At 45.0% G+C, this 25,981-nt stretch overlaps 1 protein-coding gene across 2 annotated transcripts in view; it reads right to left on the reverse strand.

Annotated features, from left to right (window-relative positions):
- Window positions 1–1,996, reverse strand: part of LOC124015397 (multidrug resistance-associated protein 1-like) — a 33,697-nt gene extending 31,701 nt beyond the window's left edge. Inside the window, exons 1-2 of one of the 2 annotated variants that reach the window (XM_046330560.1) lie at window positions 1,899–1,981; window positions 1,509–1,620 (exon numbers count right to left, since the gene is read on the reverse strand). In XM_046330560.1, coding sequence (XP_046186516.1) covers window positions 1,509–1,550 — 42 coding nt within the window. In that variant the 5' untranslated portion in view covers window positions 1,551–1,620; window positions 1,899–1,981. Of the gene's footprint in view, window positions 1–1,508 lie in introns of both variants that reach the window. The other variant, XM_046330559.1, reaches the window with a different exon arrangement.
- Between the last annotated feature and the right edge of the window lie 23,985 nt (window positions 1,997–25,981).

Genomic DNA, 25,981 nt, shown 5'->3' on the forward strand with positions numbered 1-25,981 from the left:
CGAGCGGATCCGGATCCAGAATTCTAAATAATGTCACGGGTCTGGGTCGGCTCTGATATGATTGTCACGGGTTGAGAGAGAGAGAGAGAGAGAGAGAGAGAGAGAGAGAGAGAGAGAGAGAGAGAGAGAGAGAGAGAGAGAGAGAGAGAGAGAGAGAGAGAGAGAGAGAGAGAGAGAGAGAGAGAGAGAGAGAGAGAGAGAGAGAGAGAGAGAGAGAGAGAGAGAGAGAGAGAGAGAGAGAGAGAGAGAGAGAGAGAGAGAGAGAGAGAGAGAGAGAGAGAGAGAGAGAGAGAGAGAGAGAGAGAGAGAGAGAGAAATACAGCTTGTTGTTGTTGGCCAATCATAAGTCAGCAAAGCGGCAATAGGCTACAGTCATAGAGCCTCTGTATGTGGCAAAAGTTAGGAGATATCTAATCAGTGGAAGATGAAAGTCAAAGGAGAAGGATATGCTACAACGACCAAGAGCCAACATGTAGACTTCTGCCCAGTATTCTGAATGGAGTTGTTGTTATTTGTAACTGTAGGATGAGAAAGCGCGTGCACTGCAGCCTCAATTAGCCTAGCTAGCTAAAGTTAGTTAGCTTTAATAGCTTCTCCTGGTTTGATGCAGTCAAGACAGGTACTACCTCATCATGTTTGATGATAAATAACCTAGCTATGGCAGCTATTAGTCTACTATAGTGCGAGTCGGCTTGGTGGTTGGTTGCCGTCTCTCGTCTTTCACTCCCTGCTCCCTGTGTCACTTGCTCATTATTCATGATTCATTCAGGATTATCCGTAATCATGGTAGCTTCCACATTTTCCATTATTATTTACTGTAAAAGCGAGACCAAATGACACAATACATTATTTACCATTGATATCTATTGGGCACAAAATCATCTGAAACATAACCAAAACAAACTGCAAATGCATCCCACAAGTTTTGCTGCATCATGTTATGAGTATGCTTGTCATCATCATTTTTTAGGATAAAAATAAATGGAATAAAGCTAAGCACAGGAAACATCCTAGAAGAAAACCTGGTTCAGTCTGCTTTCCAACAGACACTGGGAGACAAATGCACCTTTCAACAGGACAATAACCGAAAACAAAAAGGTAAAATCTACACTGGAGTTGCTTACCAAGATGACATTGAATGTTCCTGAGTGGTCTAGTTACAATTTCAACTTAAATCAAATTGAAAATCTATGGCAAGACTTGAAAATGGCTTTTTAGCAATGATCAACAACCAACTTGACAAAGCTTGAAGACTTATGCAAAAATTATCACTGCCAAAGGTTTTATTTGTCATACATTTTTAATCAATGTTAGAATTTTTCTTCCACTTCCACATTACATAGTATTTTGTGTAGATCGTTGACCAAAAATGACAATTAAATCCATTTACGTCAAGGGGTGTGAACACTTTCTGAAGGCACTGTATTCTAAATAGATTTCAAACAGTTGACTACAGGTACTTGCTCAAACAAGTGAACTTTTGAACATGAGGTCCATCATGCACTCACCCATAGAGGATCCAGGCCACTGAGTTCACAAAAGGCATCCATCCACTCCCCTTCACCTTCCTCCTCACTTCTCTCTGGGGTTCAATATCCCTTCTCAGGATGGGCACAGGTACTGTATGAGTGAGAGAGAGTGTCTGTGTGTAAGACTCCTCTTTCTGAAGTAAAATATCACTGCTCTCAGGTGTAGGCTAGTCACTCAGTGTGTGTCAGTGTGAGACTTCTCCTCAATGAAGGCACATTGTGTGTGTTTCTGTGTTAAGGTACACTGTGTGTGTGTCTGTGTTTCAAGGTTCACTGTGTGTGTCTGTGTTATTAGTATAATACTTATGTTAGTGAAGCCACTCAAGTGTTCTAGTGTTCAAGTCAAGTGTTCCTCTCTCTCTCTGACACCTTGTGCTCTCTCTGTGCTCCTCCAGCAGTTCTGAGTCCCTCTCTGTGTCTCCGCTGTTTATGAGTGTGTCTCCCTGTTAGGTGGGTGGAAGTATTTCTCTCTCTCTCTGTCGCTCTCTCTCTCTCTCTCTCTCTCTCTCTCTCTCTCTCTCTCTCTCTCTCTCTGCTCTCTCTCTCTCTCCCCTCTTTTTCTCCAACCTCTGCTGGATCTTGATCAAAACACCACAACTTGCTACTCCCCCTTGATAGGATGGCAGTCTGTTCCACACCCAGAAACACTCCTCTCTCCCCTCGACACCCGTCCTCTCCCTGTAGTAAAGTAGTAGCTTTATCTCCCTCTGTGACCACAAGGATTTTTGTTTTTACATTGACACAGTTAAGTAGGTGCGATTTTCAGAGTTCAAAGTTCATTCCTGGCCCCTTGCTTGTCCTGATAACCTAGATATGTATGTGCAGCTGTTTGACATCTATGTAAACAAAGGACCATGGGATTGCATTTAATTTCCTACCAGCATTTAGGTGAGAAACACTTTGCAGGAGCGGAACACACACACATATAAAAATATGTATACACACACGCACAATAATGATTTATTTGAGTGTAGTTCATAACCGTGCCATGCCACTCTAGCTAACCACACACACACACAGGCAACAGTAGTCTATCAGTGCCCCAGCCAGTACCATGGAGTTGACACAGAGAGACAGGGTGTCATTTCTGAGATATATAGCCGTCCATGATGTTGTGTAGAATGCAGCAACTTACTGATTCGTTTTTTGGGGTGTGGATTCTGAGAGGAGATTATGGAGTGTGTGTGTGTGTGTGTGTGTGTGTGTGTGTGTGTGTGTGTGTGTGTGTGTGTGTGTGTGTGTGTGTGTGTGTGTGTGTGTGTGTGTGTGTGTGTGTGTGTGTGTGTGTGTGTGTGTGTGTGTGTGTGTGTGTGTGTGTGTGTGTGTGTGTGGAGTTGGAGGGTGTGTATGAGGAACTTTTGTGAGTGTATATGTATGCTTGTTCATGCATGCGCCTGTGTGTGTGTGTCTGTGTGTATGTACGTGTGTGCTTGGTCCTGCATGTGTCTGTGTGTGTGTGTGTGCGTGTGTGCGTGCACGTGCGTCTGTATGTGCGTTCGTTTGTGTGTGCACGCATGCATGTGTGTGTGTGGGCAGTGTGTGGGGCAGTTATTGTGTGAGGAGAGAGCCAGATGTGAGGATGAGTAACCATGCAGCACTTCACTTTCCTCCGAACCTCAGCCAAACCTTAAAAAAAAAATTCACCACAAACTCTGACCCCAACAGACATCCATCCCCATCTGAACCTCATGGAATATTTTTGCCGAAACCCAATAAAAACAGTGTCTGTGTCTCTCGCTCTTTCAGGGTCTTTGTAGTCTGCTTCTAGGTACGGTAGTCTAACATCAGACACACTGACTGATGACCATCACCCTGGTGAAGGCCCAAGGGAAAGTTCAGATGGTGCACGGGGAAAGTATGACAGCGTCTGGTAATACCGACACCACAGTAGAGAAACATGGAAACAAGGGAGGGCTGGAGGGAGGGATGGCATGGTAGAAGCAACCCACCATGCCCTCTGCTGTGTCTAGCCACGTCCAAAGAGTGTGAAAGAAAATATTACTCTATTTTTCTTCAACGTGAATCATCATCGTCATAAACATATCAGTTCTTCTCAAGGTCACTTGTCTGTCCATGGTGTGAAACCTGGGGGGGTAACACAACCCAGTAGTCTCTCCCTTGGAGTCTGTGTAGAATCCAATTCATTATTCAATTAGATATATTCTATTAAATGTAACTTTAGGTGTTAATATGTGTTCTGGCCTATAGAATAAAAAGAAAGATATACTAAATGTATTGAGTAATACTGACATAATGCTCATATTCTTCATTGGCCCCCTTTTCAGTGTCTTTTAACAAAGGTCAAAGATGTGTCATAGTTGTTGTGCTTGAGATCCCTCCTCTCATGTGTGACTCGTTCCACTCTGGGTTGCTCTGTAACATCGCTGATAAGGCAACAGGGTGATAGTGACAGGGGGAGAGGTTTAGAGGAGAGCGATATCTCCCTGAACACCAGCACCACTACTGTAAATGTGAGAAGTTTGAGCTTTTATCATGAAATGCCAGCTTCCTTATTACTGGGTCATCCATGTTGTGGTGTGTGTGGGTAACGTAGTCTATGGTCACGGATGCTATATGCTGTCTGTAATAGGATGTAACAATTCTCTAAAATATGACAAAGTATCCAAATGACTCTATGGATGTTGTATATACTGTACAGACAGGAAAGTATGTCTATGTATTGTGCATTTATTGTACATACCGATATATATATATATATATATATATATATGCTGTGTATATATAGTACCAGTCACACCTACTCTCTCCAGTGTTTTTCCGTATTTTTACTATTTTCTATTGTAGAATAATAGTGAAGACTTCAAAACTATGAAATAACACATATGGAATCATGTAGTAACCAAAGAACTTTTAAACAAATCAAAATATATTTTATATTTGAGATTCTTCAAAGTAGCCACCCTTTGTTTTGATGACAGCTTAACATGATTCCACTTATTTATTTTATTTAACCTTTATTTAACTAGGCAAGTCCATATGTGTTATTTCATAGTTTTGATGTATTCACTATTATTCTACAATGTAGAAAATAGTAAAAATATAGAAAAACCCTTCAATGAGTAGGTATGTCCAAACATTTGACTGGTACTGTACCTGGTAAAGTAATGATTAATAAACAACTCTATGCGGAGCCTTATAAAATATTTGACTTTTGAATGGTACTATGTGTGCATATAAACTCAGCAAAAAAAGAAATGTCCTCTCACTGTCAACTGGGTTTATTTTCAGCAAACTTGTGTAAATCTCTGTATGAACATAACAAGATTCAACAACTGAGACATAAACTGAACAAGTTCCACAGACACGTGACAAACAGAAATTGAATAATGTGTCCCTTAACAAAGGGGGGATCAAAATCAAAAGTAACAGTCAGTATCTGGTGTGGCCACCAGCTGCATTAAGTACTGCAGTGCGTCTCCTCCTCATGGACTTCACCATATTTGCCAGTTCTTGCCGTGAGATTTTACCCAACTCTTCCACCAAGGCACCTGCAAGTTCCCTGACATTTCGGGGGGGGGGGGGGGGGTGGCCCTATGAGATCTGGGCTCTTCGCTGGCCATGACAGAACACTGACATTCATATCTTACAGGAAATCACGCACAGAACGAGCAGTATGTCTGGTGGCATTGTCATGCTGGAGGGTCATGTCAGGATGAGCCTGCAGGAAGGTTACCACATGAGGGAGGAGGATGTCTTCCCTGTAACACACAGCGTTGAGATTGCCTGCAATGACAACAAGCACAGTCCGATGATGATGTGAAACACCGCCCCAGACCATGACGGACCCTCCTCTTCGGTGTCACACTCATTCCTACGACGATAAACGCGAATCCGACCATTACCCCTGGTGAGACAAAACCGCGACTCGTCAGTGAAGAGCAATTTTTGCCAGTCCTGTCTGGTCCAGCGACGGTGGGTTTGTGCCCATAGGCGACGTTGTTGCCGGTGATGTCTGGTGAGGACCTGCCTTGCAACAGGTCTACAAGCTCTCAGTCCAGCCTCTCTCAGACTATTGCGGACAGTCTGAGCACTGATGGAGGGATTGTGCATTCCTGGTGTAACTCGGGCAGTTGTTGTTGCCATTCTGTATCTGTCCCGCAGGAGTGATGTTCGGATGTACCGATCCTGTGCAGGTGTTGTTACACGTTGTCTGTCACCGCGAGGACGATCAGCTGTCTGTCCTTTCTCCCTGTAGCGCTGTCTTAGGCGTTTCACAGTACGGACATTGCAATTTATTGCCCTGGCCACATCTGCAGTCCTCATGTCTCCTTGCAGCATGCCTATGGCACGTTCACGTAGATGAGCAGGGACCCTGGGCATCTTTCTTTTGGTGTTTTTCCAGAGTCAGTAGAAAGGCCTCTTTATTGTCCTATGTTTTCATAACTCTGACCTTAATTGCCTACTGTCTGTAAGCTGTTAGTGTTATGCAGGTGAATGAGGACCCAAAAGCGACTTAGCGAAAACAGAGTCTTTATTCCAGTAAATGGCAAAAGTAATAATCCTGGAACACTAAAGAAGAAAACAAAACAGGAAAAAACTTAAATCCACTCGTAGTAACGAGGACAGACTGGAGACTCGACCATTGACTGCTGGTTGCTTCGGGAAGGCACCGATCGTAGCAGACTAAGACACCTGCTCACACGCAGCATCTGAAGGAGACAAGACACGACAGGGCGAGACAAGGACACAGCACAGCGAACATCATACAAGGATCCGACAAGGACAGAAACGGAAAACAAGGGGAGAAATAGGGACTCTAATCAGAGGACAAAATAGGGGACAGGTGTGAAAAGACTAAATGTGTGAATTAGGAGAATGAGGAACAGCTGGGAGCAGGAACGGAACGATAGAGAGAAGAGAGAGAGGGAGGGGGAGAGAGAGGGATAGAAAAAGGGAACGAACCTAATAAGACCAGCAGGGGGAAACGAACAGAAGGGAAAGCACAAGGACAAGACAATATATGACAAACATGACAGTACCCCCCCACTCACCGAGCGCCTCCTGGCGCACTCGAGGAGGAATCCTGGCGGCAACGGAGGAAATCATCAATCAGCGAACGGTCCAGCACGTCCCGAGATGGAACCCAACTCCTCTCCTCAGGACCGTAACCCTCCCAATCCACTAAGTACTGGTGACCACGTCCCCGAGAACGCATGTCCATGATCCTACGTACCTTGTAAATAGGTGCGCCCTCGACAAGGACGGGGGGGGAGGGAAGACGAACGGGGGTGCGAAGAAAGGGCTTGACACAGGAGACATGGAGGACAGGATGGACGCGACGAAGATGTCGCGGAAGAAGCAGTCGCACAGCGACAGGATTGACGACCTGGGAGACACGGAACGGACCAATGAACCGCGGAGTCAACTTACGAGAAGCTGTCGTAAGGGGAAGGTTACGAGTGGAAAGCCACACTCTCTGGCCGCGACAATACCTAGGACTCTTAATCCTACGTTTATTGGCGGCTCTCACAGTCTGCGCCCTGTAACGGCAAAGTGCAGACCTCACCCTCCTCCAGGTGCGCTCACAACGTTGGACAAACGCCTGAGCGGAGGGAACGCTGGACTCGGCGAGCTGGGACGGGAACAGAGGAGGCTGGTAACCCAGACTACTCTGAAACGGAGATAGCCCGGTAGCAGACGAAGGAAGCGAGTTGTGAGCATATTCTGCCCAGGGGAGCTGTTCTGCCCAAGACGCAGGGTTTCTAAAAGAAAGGCTGCGTAGTATGCAACCAATCGTCTGATTGGCCCTTTCTGCTTGACCGTTAGACTGGGGATGAAAACCGGAAGAGAGACTGACGGAAGCACCAATCAAACGACAGAACTCCCTCCAAAACTGTGACGTGAATTGCGGACCTCTGTCTGAAACGGCGTCTAACGGGAGGCCATGAATTCTGAACACATTCTCGATGATGATTTGTGCCGTCTCCTTAGCGGAAGGAAGCTTAGCGAGGGGAATGAAATGTGCCGCCTTATAGAACCTATCGACAACCGTAAGAATCACAGTCTTCCCCGCAGACGAAGGCAGACCGGTAATGAAGTCTAAGGCGATGTGAGACCATGGTCGAGAAGGAATGGGAAGCGGTCTGAGACGACCGGCAGGAGGAGAGTTACCTGACTTAGTCTGCGCGCAGTCCGAACAAGCAGCCACGAAACGGCGCGTGTCACGCTCCTGAGTAGGCCACCAAAAGCGCTGGCGAATAGAAGCAAGTGTACCTCGAACGCCGGGATGGCCTGCTAACTTGGCAGAGTGAGCCCACTGAAGAACAGCCAGACGAGTAGAAACAGGAACGAAAAGAAGGTTACTAGGACAAGCGCGCGGCGACGCAGTGTGAGTGAGTGCTTGCTTAACCTGTCTCTCAATTCCCCAGACTGTCAACCCAACAACACGCCCATAAGGAAGAATCCCCTCGGGATCGGTAGAAGCCACAGAAGAACTAAAGAGACGGGATAAGGCATCAGGCTTGGTGTTCTTATTACCCGGGCGATAAGAAATCACAAACTCGAAACGAGCGAAAAACAACGCCCAACGAGCTTGACGTGCATTAAGTCGTTTGGCAGAACGGATGTACTCAAGGTTCTTATGGTCTGTCCAAACGACAAAAGGAACGGTCGCCCCCTCCAACCACTGTCGCCATTCGCCTAGGGCTAAGCGGATGGCGAGCAGTTCGCGGTTACCCACATCATAGTTGCGTTCCGATGGCGACAGGCGATGAGAAAAATAAGCGCAAGGATGGACCTTATCGTCAGACTGGAAGTGCTGGGATAGAATGGCTCCCACGCCCACCTCTGAAGCGTCAACCTCGACAATAAATTGTTTAGTGACGTCAGGAGTAACGAGGATAGGAGCGGACGTAAAACGCTTCTTGAGGAGATCAAAAGCTCCCTGGGCGGAACCGGACCACTTAAAGCACGTCTTGACAGAAGTAAGAGCTGTGAGAGGGGCAGTAACTTGACCGAAATTACGAATGAAACGCCGATAGAAATTAGCAAAACCTAGAAAGCGCTGCAACTCGACACGTGACCTTGGAACGGGCCAATCACTGACAGCCTGGACCTTAGCGGGATCCATCTGAATGCCTTCAGCGGAAATAACAGAACCGAGAAAAGTGACAGAGGAGACATGAAAGGCGCACTTCTCAGCCTTCACGTAGAGACAATTCTCTAAAAGGCGCTGGAGTACACGTCGAACGTGCTGAACATGAATCTCGAGTGACGGTGAAAAAATCTGAATATCGTCAAGGTAGACAAAAACAAAGATGTTCAGCATGTCTCTCAGTACATCATTAACTAATGCCTGAAAAACAGCTGGAGCATTAGCGAGACCAAACGGCAGAACCCGGTACTCAAAATGCCCTAACGGAGTGTTAAACGCCGTTTTCCACTCGTCCCCCTCTCTGATGCGCACGAGATGGTAAGCATTACGAAGGTCCAACTTAGTAAAGAACCTGGCTCCCTGCAGAATCTCGAAGGCTGATGACATAAGGGGAAGCGGATAACGATTCTTAACCGTTATGTCATTCAGCCCTCGATAATCCACGCAGGGGCGCAGAGTACCGTCCTTCTTCTTAACAAAAAAAACCCCGCTCCGGCAGGAGAGGAAGAAGGCACTACGGTGCCGGCGTCAAGAGAAACAGACAAATAATCCTCGAGAGCCTTACGTTTGGGAGCCGACAGAGAGTATAGTCTACCCCGAGGGGGAGTGGTCCCCGGAAGGAGATCAATACTACAATCATACGACCGGTGAGGAGGAAGGGAGTTGGCTCTGGACCGACTGAAGACCGTGCGCAGATCATGATATTCCTCCGGCACTCCTGTCAAATCACCAGGTTCCTCCTGAGAAGAGGGGACAGAAGAAACAGGAGGGATAGCAGACATTAAACACTTAACATGACAAGAAACGTTCCAGGATAGGATAGAATTACTAGACCAATTAATAGAAGGATTATGACATACTAGCCAGGGATGACCCAAAACAACAGGTGTAAAAGGTGAACGAAAAATCAAAAAGGAAATAGTCTCACTGTGGTTACCAGATACTGTGAGGGTTAAAGGTAGTGTCTCATATCTGATACTGGGGAGATGACTACCATCTAAGGCGAACATGGGCGTGGGCTTCCCTAACTGTCTGAGAGGAATGTCATGTTTCCGAGCCCATGCTTCGTCCATAAAACAACCCTCAGCCCCAGAGTCTATCAAGGCACTGCATGAAGCAGCCGAACCGGTCCAGCGTAGATGGACCGACATAGTAGTACAGGATCTTGATGGAGAGACCTGAGTAGTAGCGCTCACCAGTAGCCCTCCGCTTACTGATGAGCTCTGGCTTTACTGGACATGAATTGACAAAATGTCCAGCAAAACCGCAATAGAGGCACAGGCGGTTGGTGATCCTCCGTTCCCTCTCCTTAGTCGAGATGCGAATACCTCCCAGCTGCATGGGCTCAGTCTCTGAGCCGGAGGGAGGAGATGGTTGCGATGCGGAGAGGGGGAACACCGTTAACGCGAGCTCTCTTCCACGAGCTCGGTGACGAAGATCTACCCGTCGTTCTATGCGGATGGCGAGTGCAATCAAAGAGTCCACACTGGAAGGAACCTCCCGGGAGAGAATCTCATCCTTAACCTCTGCGTGGAGTCCCTCCAGAAAACGAGCGAGCAGCGCCGGCTCGTTCCAGTCACTAGAGGCAGCAAGAGTGCGAAACTCTATAGAGTAATCCGTTATGGATCGATCACCTTGACATAGGGAAGCCAGGGCCCTAGAAGCCTCCCTACCAAAAACTGAACGATCAAAAACCCGTATCATCTCCTCTTTAAAGTTCAGGTAATTGTTAGAACAATCAGCCCTTGCCTCCCAGATAGCTGTGCCCCACTCTCGAGCCCGGCCAGTAAGGAGTGAAATGACGTAAGCAATCCGAGCTCTCTCTCTCGAGTATGTGTTGGGTTGGAGAGAGAACACAATATCACACTGGGTGAGAAAGGAGCGGCACTCAGTGGGCTGTCCGGAGTAACATGGTGGGTTATTAACCCTAGGTTCCGGAGACTCGGCAGACCAGGAAGTAGCTGGTGGCACGAGACGAAGACTCTGAAACTGTCCAGAGAGGTCGGAAACCTGAGCGGCCAGGGTCTCAACGGCATGACGAGCAGCAGACAATTCCTGCTCGTGTCTGCCGAGCATAGCTCCCTGGATCTCGACGGCAGTGTTACGAGAATCCGTAGTCGCTGGGTCCATTCTTGGTCGGATCCTTCTGTTATGCAGGTGAATGAGGACCCAAAAGCGACTTAGCGAAAACAGAGTCTTTATTCCAGTAAATGGCAAAAGTAATAATCCTGGAACACTAAAGAAGAAAACAAAACAGGAAAAAACTTAAATCCACTCGTAGTAACGAGGACAGACTGGAGACTCGACCATTGACTGCTGGTTGCTTCGGGAAGGCACCGACCGTAGCAGACTAAGACACCTGCTCACACGCAGCATCTGAAGGAGACAAGACACGACAGGGCGAGACAAGGACACAGCACAGCGAACATCATACAAGGATCCGACAAGGACAGAAACGGAAAACAAAGGAAGAAATAGGGACTCTAATCAGAGGACAAAATAGGGGACAGGTGTGAAAAGACTAAATGTGTGAATTAGGAGAATGAGGAACAGCTGGGAGCAGGAACGGAACGATAGAGAGAAGAGAGAGAGGGAGGGGGAGAGAGAGGGATAGAAAAAGGGAACGAACCTAATAAAGACCAGCAGGGGGAAACGAACAGAAGGGAAAGCACAAGGACAAGACAATATATGACAAACATGACAGTTAGTGTCTTAACGATCATTCCACAGGTGCATGTTCATTAATCGCTTATGGTTCATTGAACAAGCATGGGAAACAGTGTTTAAACCCTTTAAAATGAAGATCTGTGAAGTTATTTGGATTTTTATCTATCTATATATATATATATATATATATATATGTATATATATAAATACAGTTGAAGTCGGAAGTTTACATACACTTGGAATCATTAAAACTTGTTTTTCAACCACTCCACAAATTTCTTGTTAACAAACTATAGTTTTCGCAAGTCTGTTAGGACATCTACTTTGTGCATGACACAAGTAATTTTTTCAACAATTGTTTACAGACTGATTATATCACTTATAATTCACTGAATCACAATTCCCAGTGGGTCAGAAGTTTACATACACTAAGTTGACTGTGCCTTTTAACAGCTTGGAAAATTTCAGAAAATGATGTCATGGCTTTAGAAGCTTCTTTTAGGCTAATTGACATAATTTGACTCAATTGGAGGTGTACCTGTGGATGTATTTCAAGGCTTACCTTCAAACTCAGTGCCTCTTTGCTTGACATCATGGGAAGATCAAAAGACCTCAGAAAAAAAAGACCTCCACATGTCTGGTTCATCCTTGGGAGCAATTTCCAAACTCCTGATTTCAAAACACCACGTTCATCTGTACAAACAATAGTATGCAAGTATAAACACCATGGGACCATGCAGCCATCATACCACTCAGGAAGGAGATTTGATACTTTGATGTGAAAAGTGCAAATCAATCCCAGAACAACTGCAATGGACCTTGTGAAGATACTGGAGGAAACGGGTACAAAAGTATCTATATCCACACTAAAATGAGTCCTCTTTCAACATAACTTGAAAGGCTGCTCAGCAAGGGAGAAGCCACTGCTCCAAAACCACCATTAAAAAAGCCAGACTACGGTCTGCAACTGCACATGGGAACAAAGATCATACTTTTTAGAGAAATGTCCTCTGGTCTGATGAAACAAAAATATAACTGTTTGGCCATAATGACCATCGTTATGTTTGGAGGAAAAAGGGGGAGGCTTGCAAGCCGAACACCATCCCAACCGTGAAGCACAGGGGTGGCAGCATCATGTTGTGGGGGTGCTTTGCTACAGGAGGGACTGGTACACTTCACAAAATAGATGGCATCATGAGGACGGACAATTATGTGGATATATTGAAGCAACATCTCAAGACATCAGGAAGTTAAAGCTTCCTGACGCAAATTGGTCTTCCAAATGGACAATGACCCCAAGCATACTTCTAAAGTTGTGGAAAAATGGCTTAAGGACAACAAAGTTAAGGTATTGGAGTGGCCATCACAAAGCCCTGACCTCAATCCTGTAGAATATTTGTGGGCAGATCTGAAAAAGCTTGTGTGAGCAAGGAGGCCTACAAACCTGACTCAATTACACCAGCTCTGTCAGGAGGAATGGGACAAAATTCACCCAACTTATTGTGGGAAGCTTGTGGAAGGCTACCTGAAACGTTTGACCCAAGTTAAACAATTTAAAGGCAATGCTACCAAATACTAATTGTGTGTATGTAAACTTCTGACCCACTGGGAATGTGATGAAAGAAATTAAAGCTGAAATAAATCATTCTCTACTATTATTCTGACATTTCACGTTCTTAAAATGAAGTGGTGATCCTAACTGACCTAAGACAGGGAATTTTTGCTAGGATTAAAATGTCAGGAATTGTGAAAACTGAGTTTAAATGTATTTGGCTAAGGTGTATGTAAACTTCCGACTTCAACTGTATATATACACACTGTGTTTCTGGGAACATTTATTTGTAGATTGCAGTGAGGTTCTGAGAACCTTTTACTCTGGTTCCTTGAAAAATGTATGAACACTCTGAGAATGGAAATTATTTGTTATTTGGAGGTATTTTAATAACTTCCTTACAACTTTTAATAACAATGCTATTTTGGGATTTATTTTTAAACTGCAAGCACAGATAGGACACATGGCAATTCAATTCCTGAGCCATCAATCATGCAAACACATTTTTTTTTTCATGACACGGCATCAGTGGGATTTGAACCTTTGATCTTCTGGTTTCTATCCATGGAATTAGTCCACTGTTCCATTCGAAGGGAGCAGGCATGCCATGTTTTTTTAGACATACAAAGCTGTTAATTTTAGTCTGTTGAAACAGACCCCATTTCAAAGGAAACGCGTTATCATTAGGATCAGGTGTGGCCGATTATTTGGCACGGCCAACACATCTGAACACACTTTACAGACGATAGAGAGAGTTTTGTTGATGCTGAGAACGGATTTTATATATGTTTGTTTTTTAAACATTCTCGGAACGTTTTTACGTTTTCTTGTGTTTTTTTTATGGCAAGTTTTATTAACGTTCTCTGAACAATTTGAGGATATAATCAGGAAATAACCATAGGTCAACCACGCTCTCACCAAGCTCTCAGACACATATGGTTGTTTGAAGGTTTAATGTGCTATCTGGGTATGGTGTAGTTTAATCAGTGTGACTAGGGCCAACATACCATTATCTCTGACAGGACCATCAAGCAAAGAGAGACAAATACATGCTCAACCCTAAAGGTCAACCCTAAACCCTACCAGCCGTTTCACCCACCAGACAGACTAGTTCAAACAAGAACTAAACATGACCTGTCTCAGTTATGTCTCAGAGTTCCAGAGCTCGGAGCTCTGAGTGGAGTGTTTTTACTGGGAAGGACATGGTCCGAGTCAACCAATGGCAATAACAAGGCACACACCACCACAACTAGGGGGGCCTCGAGAGAGACCATAACACCGTGATGTTTATTTCACTATTCTCCACTCTGGTAATTGCTCAAAAGTGATACTTATGGAGAAGTTAGGCCTCAAAACCTGTGTTTGGCCCCATCTGTGATCAAAAACACACTCATTCAGGGGAATAAAACGTTTTTAAAAAGAATTGCGGCTAAGCTTGTTAGTCTTTACTAATCAACTCCAGACCAGACAAAGGAGTATGTTCTGGTAATTGAACGGTAGCAAAACAACGTCTGGTGCGTTGGACAAATCGGGGAATCTATTTTCGGGGGGATTTGTGCAACATTATGGAGCTCAATGTGTACCTGACTGCCACTTCACTTTACAAGTTCACATGTACCGTTTGTGTCTCACAGGCGGGCAATGTGAAATTGGTCTGTTGTCTGTCTGTAACTGCCCTCTATAAAAGCCCATTGGTCAACGTTAACAACGTTAGCTCTCACCTCGGCCAATCATAGGTGCATATTGGAGTCCAGAGGAATGCTTAATGTTACAGTTGTGTCCAGAATAAACTCTATGGTCTGTAGACTTGGCCTTATAGCAAGACGTTTCAGCTGGAGAGAGACAGGAAAGTGGAGGAGGTCAGGATTTGGAGGTGTTGCAATCCTGTGAACCAAGGGTGCACATTGCACACACACACACTTACACAATCTTCATGATATACAGTGGGGAGAACAAGTATTTGATACACTGCCGATTTTGCAGATTAATTACTTTAAAATCATACAAAGTGATTTTCTGGATTTTTGTTTTAGATTCCGTCTCTCACAGTTGAAGTGTAACTATGATAAAAAATTACAAACCAACCTCAACATGCTTTGTAAGTAGGAAAACCTGCAAAATTGGCAGTGTATCAAATACTTGTTCTCACCACTGTATGCCAGACTGTGTAAACCAACCACTGAGCCCCAAGGTGTATGTCTGTACACAAAATGACCGACTGGTCCAGAAAAGAGAACACAACACCATACAGAAAACAGCACTAACCAGCTGTTTACATCAATGGGGAGAGACTGAAGGTCAGGACGAGCCATTGGGAGGCTGTCGCTGGACTGGGGCCACTTGCAGTTACGGAGTATAGTAGCTGTGATGGTCTAGCAGTCGGAGTCAGAGGCAGAGGCCAAGCGAGAGATGAGGAGGGAGGTGGTGGATGAGAGTGTGTCGGTACCATCTGTGCCCATGCCAGCCCTGCCAGTGGTGGTTAACAGACCCAGGTCACCTACACTTCCTCTGGCCTCTCCTCCTCTCCGCTCCTCCTCTCCTCCAGAGGGAAAACAGTCTAGTCTAAGTAATGGTGTAATTTTGGGCTCTTACATTGGATGCTAGGCTAGGGGGATAAATATAGCATCCAACCAGAGGAGGGTTGGCTTTCGGCTGCTGAAACCGATTAAGAAACAAAGCGAGCAAAAAATATATATATATGTTTTTTTTCATAAGCGGTGTTAAGATGTGTGGCTTGACTCCAGCTGCAGGCTGTAAAATAAATTCAGATGTGTCAGCCTACGCAACCCTATTATAACTGGGTTCTGTCTTCCGCTGCTCGCCCTCCATCTCTCCCTCCCTTCCTCGCCTCACTCCTTCCCCGTTTCCTCCCTGCTGCCACTCTCTGCCTCCTTCTTTCATTGAGTTTGGACTCCTGCCCTCCATTTCGCCCTCTCTGCGCGCAGTCGGCTGGTCCAGACTCCAGACCTGTCTCACATGCCACTGTGAGTGTCATGCTCCAAAACTATTTACCACCCTGCTGTCCTGGCACCTGCAATAGAGCTTTGCCTGTTCAAAGAGACTGGATTTACCTGTGTGTGGGCGTGTGTTTACTATATAACCACAGGAGGTTGGTGGCATCTTTAATTGGGGAGGACAGGCTCGTGGTAATGGCTGAAGCGGAATAAGTGGAATGGTATCAAATACATCAAACACATGGTTGATGCCATTCAATTTGCTTTGTTCCAACCATTATTATGAGCCGTCCTCCCCTCAGCAGCCTTCCAATATACATAACCATATATACTGAACAAAAATATAAACGCAACAATTTCAAAGATTTTACTGAATTACAATTCATATAAGGAAATCAGAATTAATCTAATTAATTAGGCCCTAATCTATGGATTTCACATGACTGGGAATACAGATATGCAGATACTGTGGATCAGATAATCAGTCAGTATCTGGTGGGACCACAATTTGCCTCATGCAGTCCGACGCATCTCATTCATATATAGTTGATCAGGCTGTTGATTGTGGCCTGTGGAATTTGGGGCAGCAGGTAGCCTAGTGGTTAGAGACTTGGGCCAGTAACTGAAAGGTTGCTAGGTCGAATCCCTGAGTTGACAAGGTAAAAATCTGTCATTCTGCCCCTGGACAAGGCAGTTGACCCACTGTTCCTAGGCTGTCATTGTAAATAAGAATTTGTTCTTAACTGACTTAGTTAAATAAAGGTTAAATAAAAAATACATTTAAAAAAATGTTGTCCCACTCTTCTTCAATTTCTGGATATTAGCGGGAACTGGAACATACTGCGTACATGTCAATCCAGAGCATCCCAAACATGCTCAATGGGTGACATGTCTGGTAAGTATGAAGGCCATGGAAGAACTGGGACATTTTCAGCTTCCAGGAATTGTGTTCAGATCTTTGTGACATGGGACCATGCATTATCATGCTGAAACATGAGGTGATGGCGGCGGATGAATGGCACGGCAATGGGCCTCGGGATATCGTCATACCATCTCTGTGCATTCAAACTGCCATCGATAAAAAATGCAGTTGTGTTTGTTGTTCATAGTATATGCCTGCTCATACCATAACCCCACCACCACCATGGGACACTCTGTTCACAATGTTTGCATTAGCAAAGTGCTCATCCATACGATGCCATACAAGTGGTCTGCGGTTGTGAGGCTGGTTGGACGTACTGCCAAATACTCTAAAATTACGGAGGTGGCTTATGGTAGAGAAATTAACATTCAATTCCCTGGCAACAGCTCTGGTGGACATTCATGCAGTCAGCATGCCAATTGTACGCTCCATCAAAACTGTGGCATTAGGTTTTGTGACAAAACTGAACATTTCAGAGTTATTGTCCCCAGCACAAGGTTCACCTGTGTAATTATTATGCTGTTTAATCAGCTTCTTGATATGCCACAGCTATCAAGTGGATGGATTATCTTGGCACAGGAGAAATGCTCACTAACATGTTTTTTTTACATTATTTTTGAGGGAAATAAGATTTGTGTGTATGACTAACTAGGACCATAACCTATACACTTCACGTAGAATGGGTCTCCAGATTATAGCCTCAACTAGGGGAAAGGGGTATTATGCAACCAGTATAAAATTAATTGTTTTGCTCTCAGAAAAATATCCCAGTATTCTTTACCGAGGAGTCACACCAATAAATTTCACCATATTCTTGCCTCCCCCTCAGTTTTCAGCGACTCTATTCTTAGGGTGCCATTCATTGAATAAAACCAACAGGTCGTCTGTGTCAACAGTGTCTCACCGCCACACCACTGTGTCGTGACTCGTTGTGACGTTGTGGAGCCTGCCTACGTCAGGGAAGCCCGGTTGAGTGGGTGGAGGGGCTCCAGCTCGCATTAAGACGAGTGGAGCAGTCTCCAAAGTTATTGGGCATTATGACGGGGTGACCATCCCCATCCTGACGATTTCCATACTGATGCTATTTTAGGTTGGACCCGGGTCTGTTTTGAGTTTTATCCCCAAAGCCACAGCATTGTTAACAGAATTGAGCAATGTTTACTGAAAGACTTGCCTGCCTCAGTCGAGGCAGTAGGGCGAAGAGACTGATAGTAGGAATGTGACAGTTTGGGTCACATTCCTACTATTTTGGGTCTCACGGTACGACCCTGGTTAAGCATTGCATTGCAGCTGTACTACCATTACTGTACGTCAATTCCACCTCACAAAGTTTGCATTTGCTTGTCATTTAACTTGTCAAAGTATTGCAATACAGAACTTTGCTGCGGTCGCTTGCCTTTCTTTGTCATTTTCCCAACTGTTAACGACGATGATGTAGTGGTGGAGAGTCGACTCCAAAATAATTGATTCCTCGACTCCTTGCGTGTCGACTCTGGGTGTAAACTTCCATTTCTGAGTGTCGACTCCTAAGATTCAGTATTTTTGGAACTGAAGAGACTGATTAGTTGCAGTACTTCCGAGAACACAAACATTCACATGTTTCATAGCGAGCTAGCGAGGGATTGAGAGAGAGGGGAGGGGCACAGTATAGGCAGGTCGGCCCCCAGGCAGACAGTCAGAACCGTGCACTAGGCCTATCTATTGGCAATCAAACCCACTGGGGGCACACTGGTTGAATCAATGTTATTTCCATTTCAATGAAATTACGTTGAACCAATGTGGAATATATGTTGAATTGATGTCTGTGCCCAGTGGGAAAGCTGTATCTCGCAATTTCTTGGCTTGTAATGTCTCGCAACTTCAGTAAAGTAGGGTCAATGAATCAATGAGTAGGTTAGGATATTTTGAATCAAATAACATTTTATTTGTCACGTTTCGTAAAACAACAGGTGTAGACTAACAGGGAAATGCTTACTTATGGAACCTTCCCAACAATACAGAGAGAATATTAACACCACCGCCAATGAGTAGCGTTAACTATGTGCAGGGGTATGAGGAGAGGAAGATACTGTATGTACATTTATTCATCGAGGAAAGTCAGTTAAGAACTAATTCTTATTTTCAAAGACGGCCTAGGAACAGTGGGTTAACCGCCTTGTTCAGGGGCCGAACGACAGATTTTTACCTTGTCAGCTCAGGAATTTGTGGGTAGGGTTAAAGTGTGATGTTGTGGGTAGGGGTAAAGTGTGATGTTGTGGGTAGGGGTAAAGTGTGATGCTGTGGGTAGGGGTAAAGTGTGATGTTGTGCATAGGGGTAAAGTGTGATGTTGTGGATAGGGGTAAAGTGTGATGTTGTGGGTAGGGTTAAAGTGTGATGTTGTGGATAGGGGTAAAGTGTGATGCTGTGGGTAGGGGTAAAGTGTGATGTTGTGGGTAGGGGTAAAGTGTGATGCTGTGGGTAGGGGTAAAGTGTGATGCTGTGGGTAGGGGTAAAGTGTGATGTTGTGGATAGGGGTAAAGTGTGATGTTGTGGGTAGGGGTAAAGTGTGATGTTGTGGGTAGGGGTAAAGTGTGATGTTGTGGGTAGGGGTAAAGTGTGATGCTGTGGGTAGGGGTAAAGTGTGATGCTGTGGGTAGGGGTAAGTGTGATGTTGTGATGTAAAGTGTGATGTTGGGTAGGGGTAAAGTGTAAAGTGTGATGTTGTGGGTAGGGGTAAAGTGTGATGTTGTGGGTAGGGGTAAAGTGTGATGTTGTGGGTAGGGGTAAAGTGTGATGTTGTGGTAGGGGTAAAGTGTGATGTTGTGGGTAGGGGTAAAGTGTGATGTTGTGGATAGGGGTAAAGTGTGATGTTGTGGGTAGGGTTAAATTGTGATGTTGTGGGTAGGGGTAAAGTGTGATGTTGTGGGTAGGGTTAAAGTGTGATGTTGTGGGTAGGGGTAAAGTGACTAGGCAACATGATAGATAATAAGCAGTAGCAGCAGTGTATGTGATGAGTCAAAAGAGTTAGTGGGTTCATTAATTAGCAGTCTTATGGCTTGGGGGTAGAAGCTGTTCAGGTTCCTGTTGGTTCCAGACGTGGTGCATCGGTACCGCTTGCCATGCGGTAGGAGAGAGAAGAGTCTATGACTTGGATGGCTGGAGTCTTTGACTATTTTTAGGGCCTTCCTCTGACAGGAAAGTCCTGGGTGGCAGGGTGCTCGGCACACTGGCTGCACTACCCTCTATAGCCCCTTGCAATACCAAGCGGTAATGCAGCCAGTCAAGATGCTTTCAATGGTGCAGCTGTAGAACTTTTTGAGGATCTGAGAGCCCATGACAAATCTGTTCAGCCTGCTGACGGGGAAGAGGCATTGTTGTGCCCTCTTCACAACTGTGTTGGTGTGTGGACCATGTTAATTCCTTTGTGATGTGGACTCTCAACCTGTTCCACTACAGCCCTGTCGATGTGGATACTTTTTTTCGGTTTGTGATGTTTCTTAACGTCAAGGATCCCAATTTCATTCACACACCTAGCGGATAGCGACAGTAGAAGGGATAGAGAATATACATGTAAACACTGTGTGGCTTAAGGTGGGGCAAGCTAAAAGCAACAACAGATAGCCATGATGTCACTAATGTACTTCTGAAATATGACACAAAGGAATATGCATTCTGACAAGCTTCAAGAGGAGGAAGAGTTTACCACACACTGTGTGACTCGGTACTTACACTGTAGTGTGAGGATTTAGAATTTAAAAAAGAAAAGCGTAGGTTAATTATTGTATCAAAGATTTATTTAACACAGCTTCGGCTTGTCAGATACTTTTTAAGAGCCTTTAGTAGGCTAAAAAAATAGACAACCATTTTTTGATGAGTCTTCACCACCTCCATTCTACTGGCTGCCGTACCTCCGCAAGACTGTGGTTTTCTTCAACGGTGTAATCACAACAGCATTCCTCATCGTCATCACTTCCTGTCTATAGAGGGAGGTGAGACTAGAGAACCCTATCTGTCTGGGAAACAAACCAAAAAGTGGGTTCAGCTTTACTTAGCCAACTGTGCTATATATGCGGGTTATGGTATATTATGTGATTGTGGGGTTGTGACTAGAGAAACCGGATTTGTCTGGAGTCTGTCTGGGAAAACTAACATAAAAGTGGGTTAAACTTGACCTACTGTAGGCTATCTGGGTGTAAGATATGTTCAGTTGTTCGGTTGAAATGTCCCACTCCATGCGTAATATCTTAATGTCAATCTTAATGTTAATACTGTAATTCGTTATCTGGGATCTTCCTTTTCTAAGAAGGTACATTTTTAAGTAAAGAATGTCGTAGGAAAGTTATTGTTTTGAATTGCGTCAAGCTGATTTGATTCTGTCTGCCTGAAGAAGGGAATCATTTATCTGGTCTGTCGAACTTCCTGGTCCACTCCTGTTGGTTCCTTCTCTCCTCTCTCAGTCTGCAGCTGTTTCCCATATGTGCCTCTGCAACCGCCCGTTGCACAAGAACAGCAGCGAAGCGACGTGTAAACACAGCAATTACCCTCGATTAAAGTGGCAAAATAAACACCAGAGCCATTTTCTTAAATGTTTTTAACCAATATCTTTTCATATAGAACCAACCCAGGATAGCCCAGTCGACCTCTCGTATAGTCATTTTCCTAAACAAAAAATGAAGGCGCCCTATCTCCTCCACCCCAAAACAAACCAGCCCACTCACTGGCCTATATAACACATTAAGGTTGTGTAAAATTTGATGTAAATTATGTTAATTAAAAACACAAACAACATTGCAACATTAATTCCCCCTATATTCTGACCATCTCGGACTCATTTCCCGCCTCAAATTCACCGTGATAATAAACATGTGACATATATACAGTATGTGCACCCTACGGCGTATTAGGGCATTCAAGGGCTTTCATTTATTTATTGAACCTTCTTTTACCAGGTAAGTTGATTGAGAACATGTTGTCTTTTATAGCAATGATCTGGGGAAGAGCAGGGATGACGGAGCCAAGCTGGAGACGATTAGGTGGCCATGATGGTCAGATTGGGAATTTAGCCAGGACACCTACTCTTACGATAACTGCCACGGGATCTTTCGAGACGACAGAGAGTCTAGACACCAGTTTTAAAGTCCCATCTGAAAGATGGCATCCTATGCAGAGCAATGTCCCCTTCACTGCCCTGGGATCTCTTTAGACCAGAGGGAAGAGGGCCAGCCCCCTCCTGGACCTATAACTCCACTTCCAGCAGCATCTGGTCCCATCCAGGGGAACGACAAGAACGGACCCTGCTTAGCTTCAGAGGCAAGCTAGCAGGGTGGTATGTTGCTGGGATTTGGGCTGAGAAGTGAAGTGGGAAGTTGTAAATCCGACATTACTGTTTTGAAGTGCTTTTGAAGTCGGACCAATTCTTCATAACCAATAAGGTTTTAGCTTGATAAGCTATTTGCATGTCACTGATATCATGTCACCGTGTGTGACTGTGGGTCAATTAACCTTGTCGGAGTTGGCGCCCTGAATCTAGTTTGTGAGCTAGGCAGGCTACTGCCTGAGAAGGTCTCCCACTTAGAAGTACGAGTTGGGGAGGGGGGGGCGGGGGTAGATTGACCTCAGGTCTCCCCACTCAAAGCCCAAGGTAGGGGGAGTGGGGGAATCTATCAAATATTTTGGAGCAACCTCTGGCACAGTGTAACGGTTTGTAACACAGTGTAAGGGCCGTCACAACAGGCCAGGATGAGGAGCCATCTACCTCCTCAGCCACAAAGGCCTCTTCACAAATGTTGTCTGAGCCTGAAGATGAGGATTCCAACAGGATTCTTCAGGTGTGTTTGTGCGCATGCGTGTATGTGTGTGTGGGTACACGCACATGGGTTTATGTGTGCATCCCTGCATAACATAAAATAAATAATGTACTTTTTACTCCATACATTTATCCTGACACCCAGGAGTACATTTTGAATGCTTAGCAGGACAGAAAAATGGTCCAATTCATGCACTTATCAAGAGAACATCCCTTTTCATTCCTACTGCCTCAGATTCTGGTGGACTCACTAAACACACATGCTTCGTTTGTAAAATGTACACTGACGTCTGAGAGTTGGAGTGTGCTTCTGGCTATCCGTAAATAAAAAACAAACAAGAAAATTGTGCCATTTTGTTAGCATAATATAAATCAAATTTGAAATGATTTATACTTTTACTTTTGATACTTAAGTATATTTAAAACCAAATACTTTAAAACTTTTAATCAAGTCGTATTTTACCGGGTGACTTTTACTTGAGTCATTTTCTATTAAGGCATCTTTACTTTTACTCAAGTATGAAAATTGGGTACTTTTTCCACCACTGCAGACATCAGCATGATGACCACATCCTGTGACTAACAGGAACAGGTAATGCTAGCTAAATGATAGGTTTTATGATAAATTGGTCTGGCTTGCCATCACAACCCTTTAACCCTGGCCCTGCCCTGAGCTTACAGTGTTCTCTGTTTCAGCACTTAGTTAGTGTAATGTTGGCACTGATGATCTTTATGAATATGCAAGAGAAATGTGGCTTCTTTTAGGGCTCGACTATGTATGCTGATGTTGAACATTACTCGACTGCAAAAGCAAAACCACTGCATTAAGTAATGGATCAACCGTTGTTAAAATGTTAAAAACTGTCTTCAAAACGATTAAGATTATTTTTTTTAAATACCTCATGGTTGTTGATACAGGTCTTTTAATGTGTGTTCCATTGACAATTCATACTATATCAGCTTGAGGTCTATCAACCCTCAAGAGCATTGCACGTGGCTGATGTTTTCATGAAGAACTTTAGTTTCTCCTGTAAAACCATTGACATGTTCCCGCTTGCCTCTATCTGCAACTTACTCCGACTATCTCTCTCTTCCACTTGTGTAAACCCTAGAGTTGGAGATCTGTTTAGGAGTGCCATAGAAACCAAACAAAAACAAATCAAGTAATTGTTTTTTAGCCCAATGATTTCCTCTGTAATAGCAGTTATAATAAGGGTGGTTTCATTGAGACATCCAAAGTCCTACCTGGGTGAGATATGTCCTGACATGAAAAATCATTAACTTCTTCATCTACAGGTGCAGCTCACACACACACCTTACCTCTACAGAGGGATAAGGCCTCGAGCCTGCATTTCTCCTGAGAAAATTACGACTTGAGCCACACTTTCAGACAGGCAATGGCTTATTTCAAGCCGAGACATAGCTACATTAAAACAGACTGGATCGCCAATGTTCATGAAAACAGTCTGTTTACAGTGCTTTAACAAGGTCTGAGTGCCGAGGAACGCAAAAATAAACGATTTCTTGAGTGTCAGCACTTCAATAATGCCAGAAACATCACTCTCCACCAGTTCTTATTCTTATAAAGGCCTCTATAAAAAGGGTTGGGTGGCTTCGGGGAGACGGAAATGTAAATCTGAAAATGAATTGTTAGCTTTTTACGAGACAACTTGGTCTTCTCCAGAGGGATACCGCTACAACAATAAAAATGGTTGACTTTTTGAGAGTTTTGGATATGAGGCCGATGTTGCGTAACCCTTGATTTTTCTGTTTGTCGACCTAGTTTTCCTTACCAGGTTTGGGGGAGGGTAATGGAGGAGGATTTGAGGCAAATTAAAGTACCCATTCGTTCTATACCAGGACCCGGTTTCCCAAAAGCATCTGAAGGCTAAAGTTCATCATTAGAACCATCACAATCGATGAAATTAGATGATCAATGAAAGATGCTTTTGAGAAATCGGCTCCAACAATGTCCAGCACGGGAGGCTGCTGAGGGGAGAATGGAGCGTAATAATGGTCAGAACAGAGCGAATGGAATGTCATCAAACACCTGGAAACCGTGTGTTTGATATATTTGTTACCATTCCACTTATTCAGCTCGAGTCATGACCACGATCCCATTCTCCCCAATTAAGGTGCCACCAATATAAAATCTCTACATGTCGACATCTTAACCCAAGCTAGGGAGAAGCTGACTAACAAGCTGTTGAATTAACTATACTTGTTTGTTGTTTACTTGGGGTTGACTTGGGGTTTTGAAATCTATGCCCTCCAGCTTGGACACATAAACACAGGACACATTCTGTTTTTTTGGGTGTCCTGACAGGACTGGGAGGACCAAGATCAGGCACAACATGTCATGTCGCAGCCAGGCAATGCTGCCTTCCTGGCCCCGCTCTGTGAGCAGAGTTACGACCCACAACTTGGATACATAAATACATACACATTCTCAGGGGGGTGTGCTTCCCAAATGATGCCCTATTCCCTAAATAGAGCAGTACTTTTCACCAAAAGTAGTGCACTATATAGAGAATAGGATGCCATTTAGGAAACAAACTGGGTGTCTGTCGTACCAGGACCAGACAAGACATGTCATGTCCTTCAGCCAGGCAGTGCTGCCTTCTAGGCCCCCCTCTGTGTCCAGACGTGTTGACTCACTCTAGCCTAAGGGTCCTTAGCCTGAGCCCCACCACAGCTATGCACTGTCTGACCAGAACCCTGGAGCAAGGGTGTACACATACGAACATTCACAAACAGAGAGACGCAGGCGCGTAGTACACAGGCCCACACACAACCATGCACCTGCACACAGCCCTGATCCACTCACCAGTTGCAGACAACAAGGGGAAAACAACTGCTCTCGCTCTTTCATGCTTTCTCTCAATCTTTCTCTCAGTAAGGCAACTGCAAGGCACCCGACCGCAAGGCGCTGCAGAGGGTGGTGAGTACAGTCCAGTACATCACTGGGGCCGAGCTCCCTGCCATCCAGGAGCTCTATACCAGCCGGTGTCAGAGGAAGGCCCAAAAAAGTGTCAAAGACGGGCCTCCCGGGTGGCGCAGTGGTCTAAGGCACTGCATTGCTAGCTATGCCACCAGAGACTGGGTTCGAGCCCAGGCTCTGTCGCAGCTGGCCTTGACCGGGAGGTCCACGGGGTGACGCACAATTGGCCTAGCGTCGTCTGGGTTAGGGAGGGTTTGGCTGGTAGGGATATCCTTGTCTCATCGCGTGCTAGCGACTCCTGTGGCGGGCCGGGCGCAGTGCACGCTGACCAGGTCGCCGGGTGCACAGTTTCTCCTCCAACACATTGGTGCGGCTGGCTTCCGGGTTGGATGCGTGCTATGTTAAGAATCAGTGCGGCTTGGTTGGGTTGTGTTTCGGAGGACGCATGGCTTTCGGCCTTCGACTCTCCCGAGCCCGTATGGGAGTTGTAGCGATGAGACAAGATAGTAACTACTA

Source organism: Oncorhynchus gorbuscha, linkage group LG26, assembly GCF_021184085.1.
Source record: "Oncorhynchus gorbuscha isolate QuinsamMale2020 ecotype Even-year linkage group LG26, OgorEven_v1.0, whole genome shotgun sequence".
Taxonomy (NCBI): domain Eukaryota; kingdom Metazoa; phylum Chordata; class Actinopteri; order Salmoniformes; family Salmonidae; genus Oncorhynchus; species Oncorhynchus gorbuscha.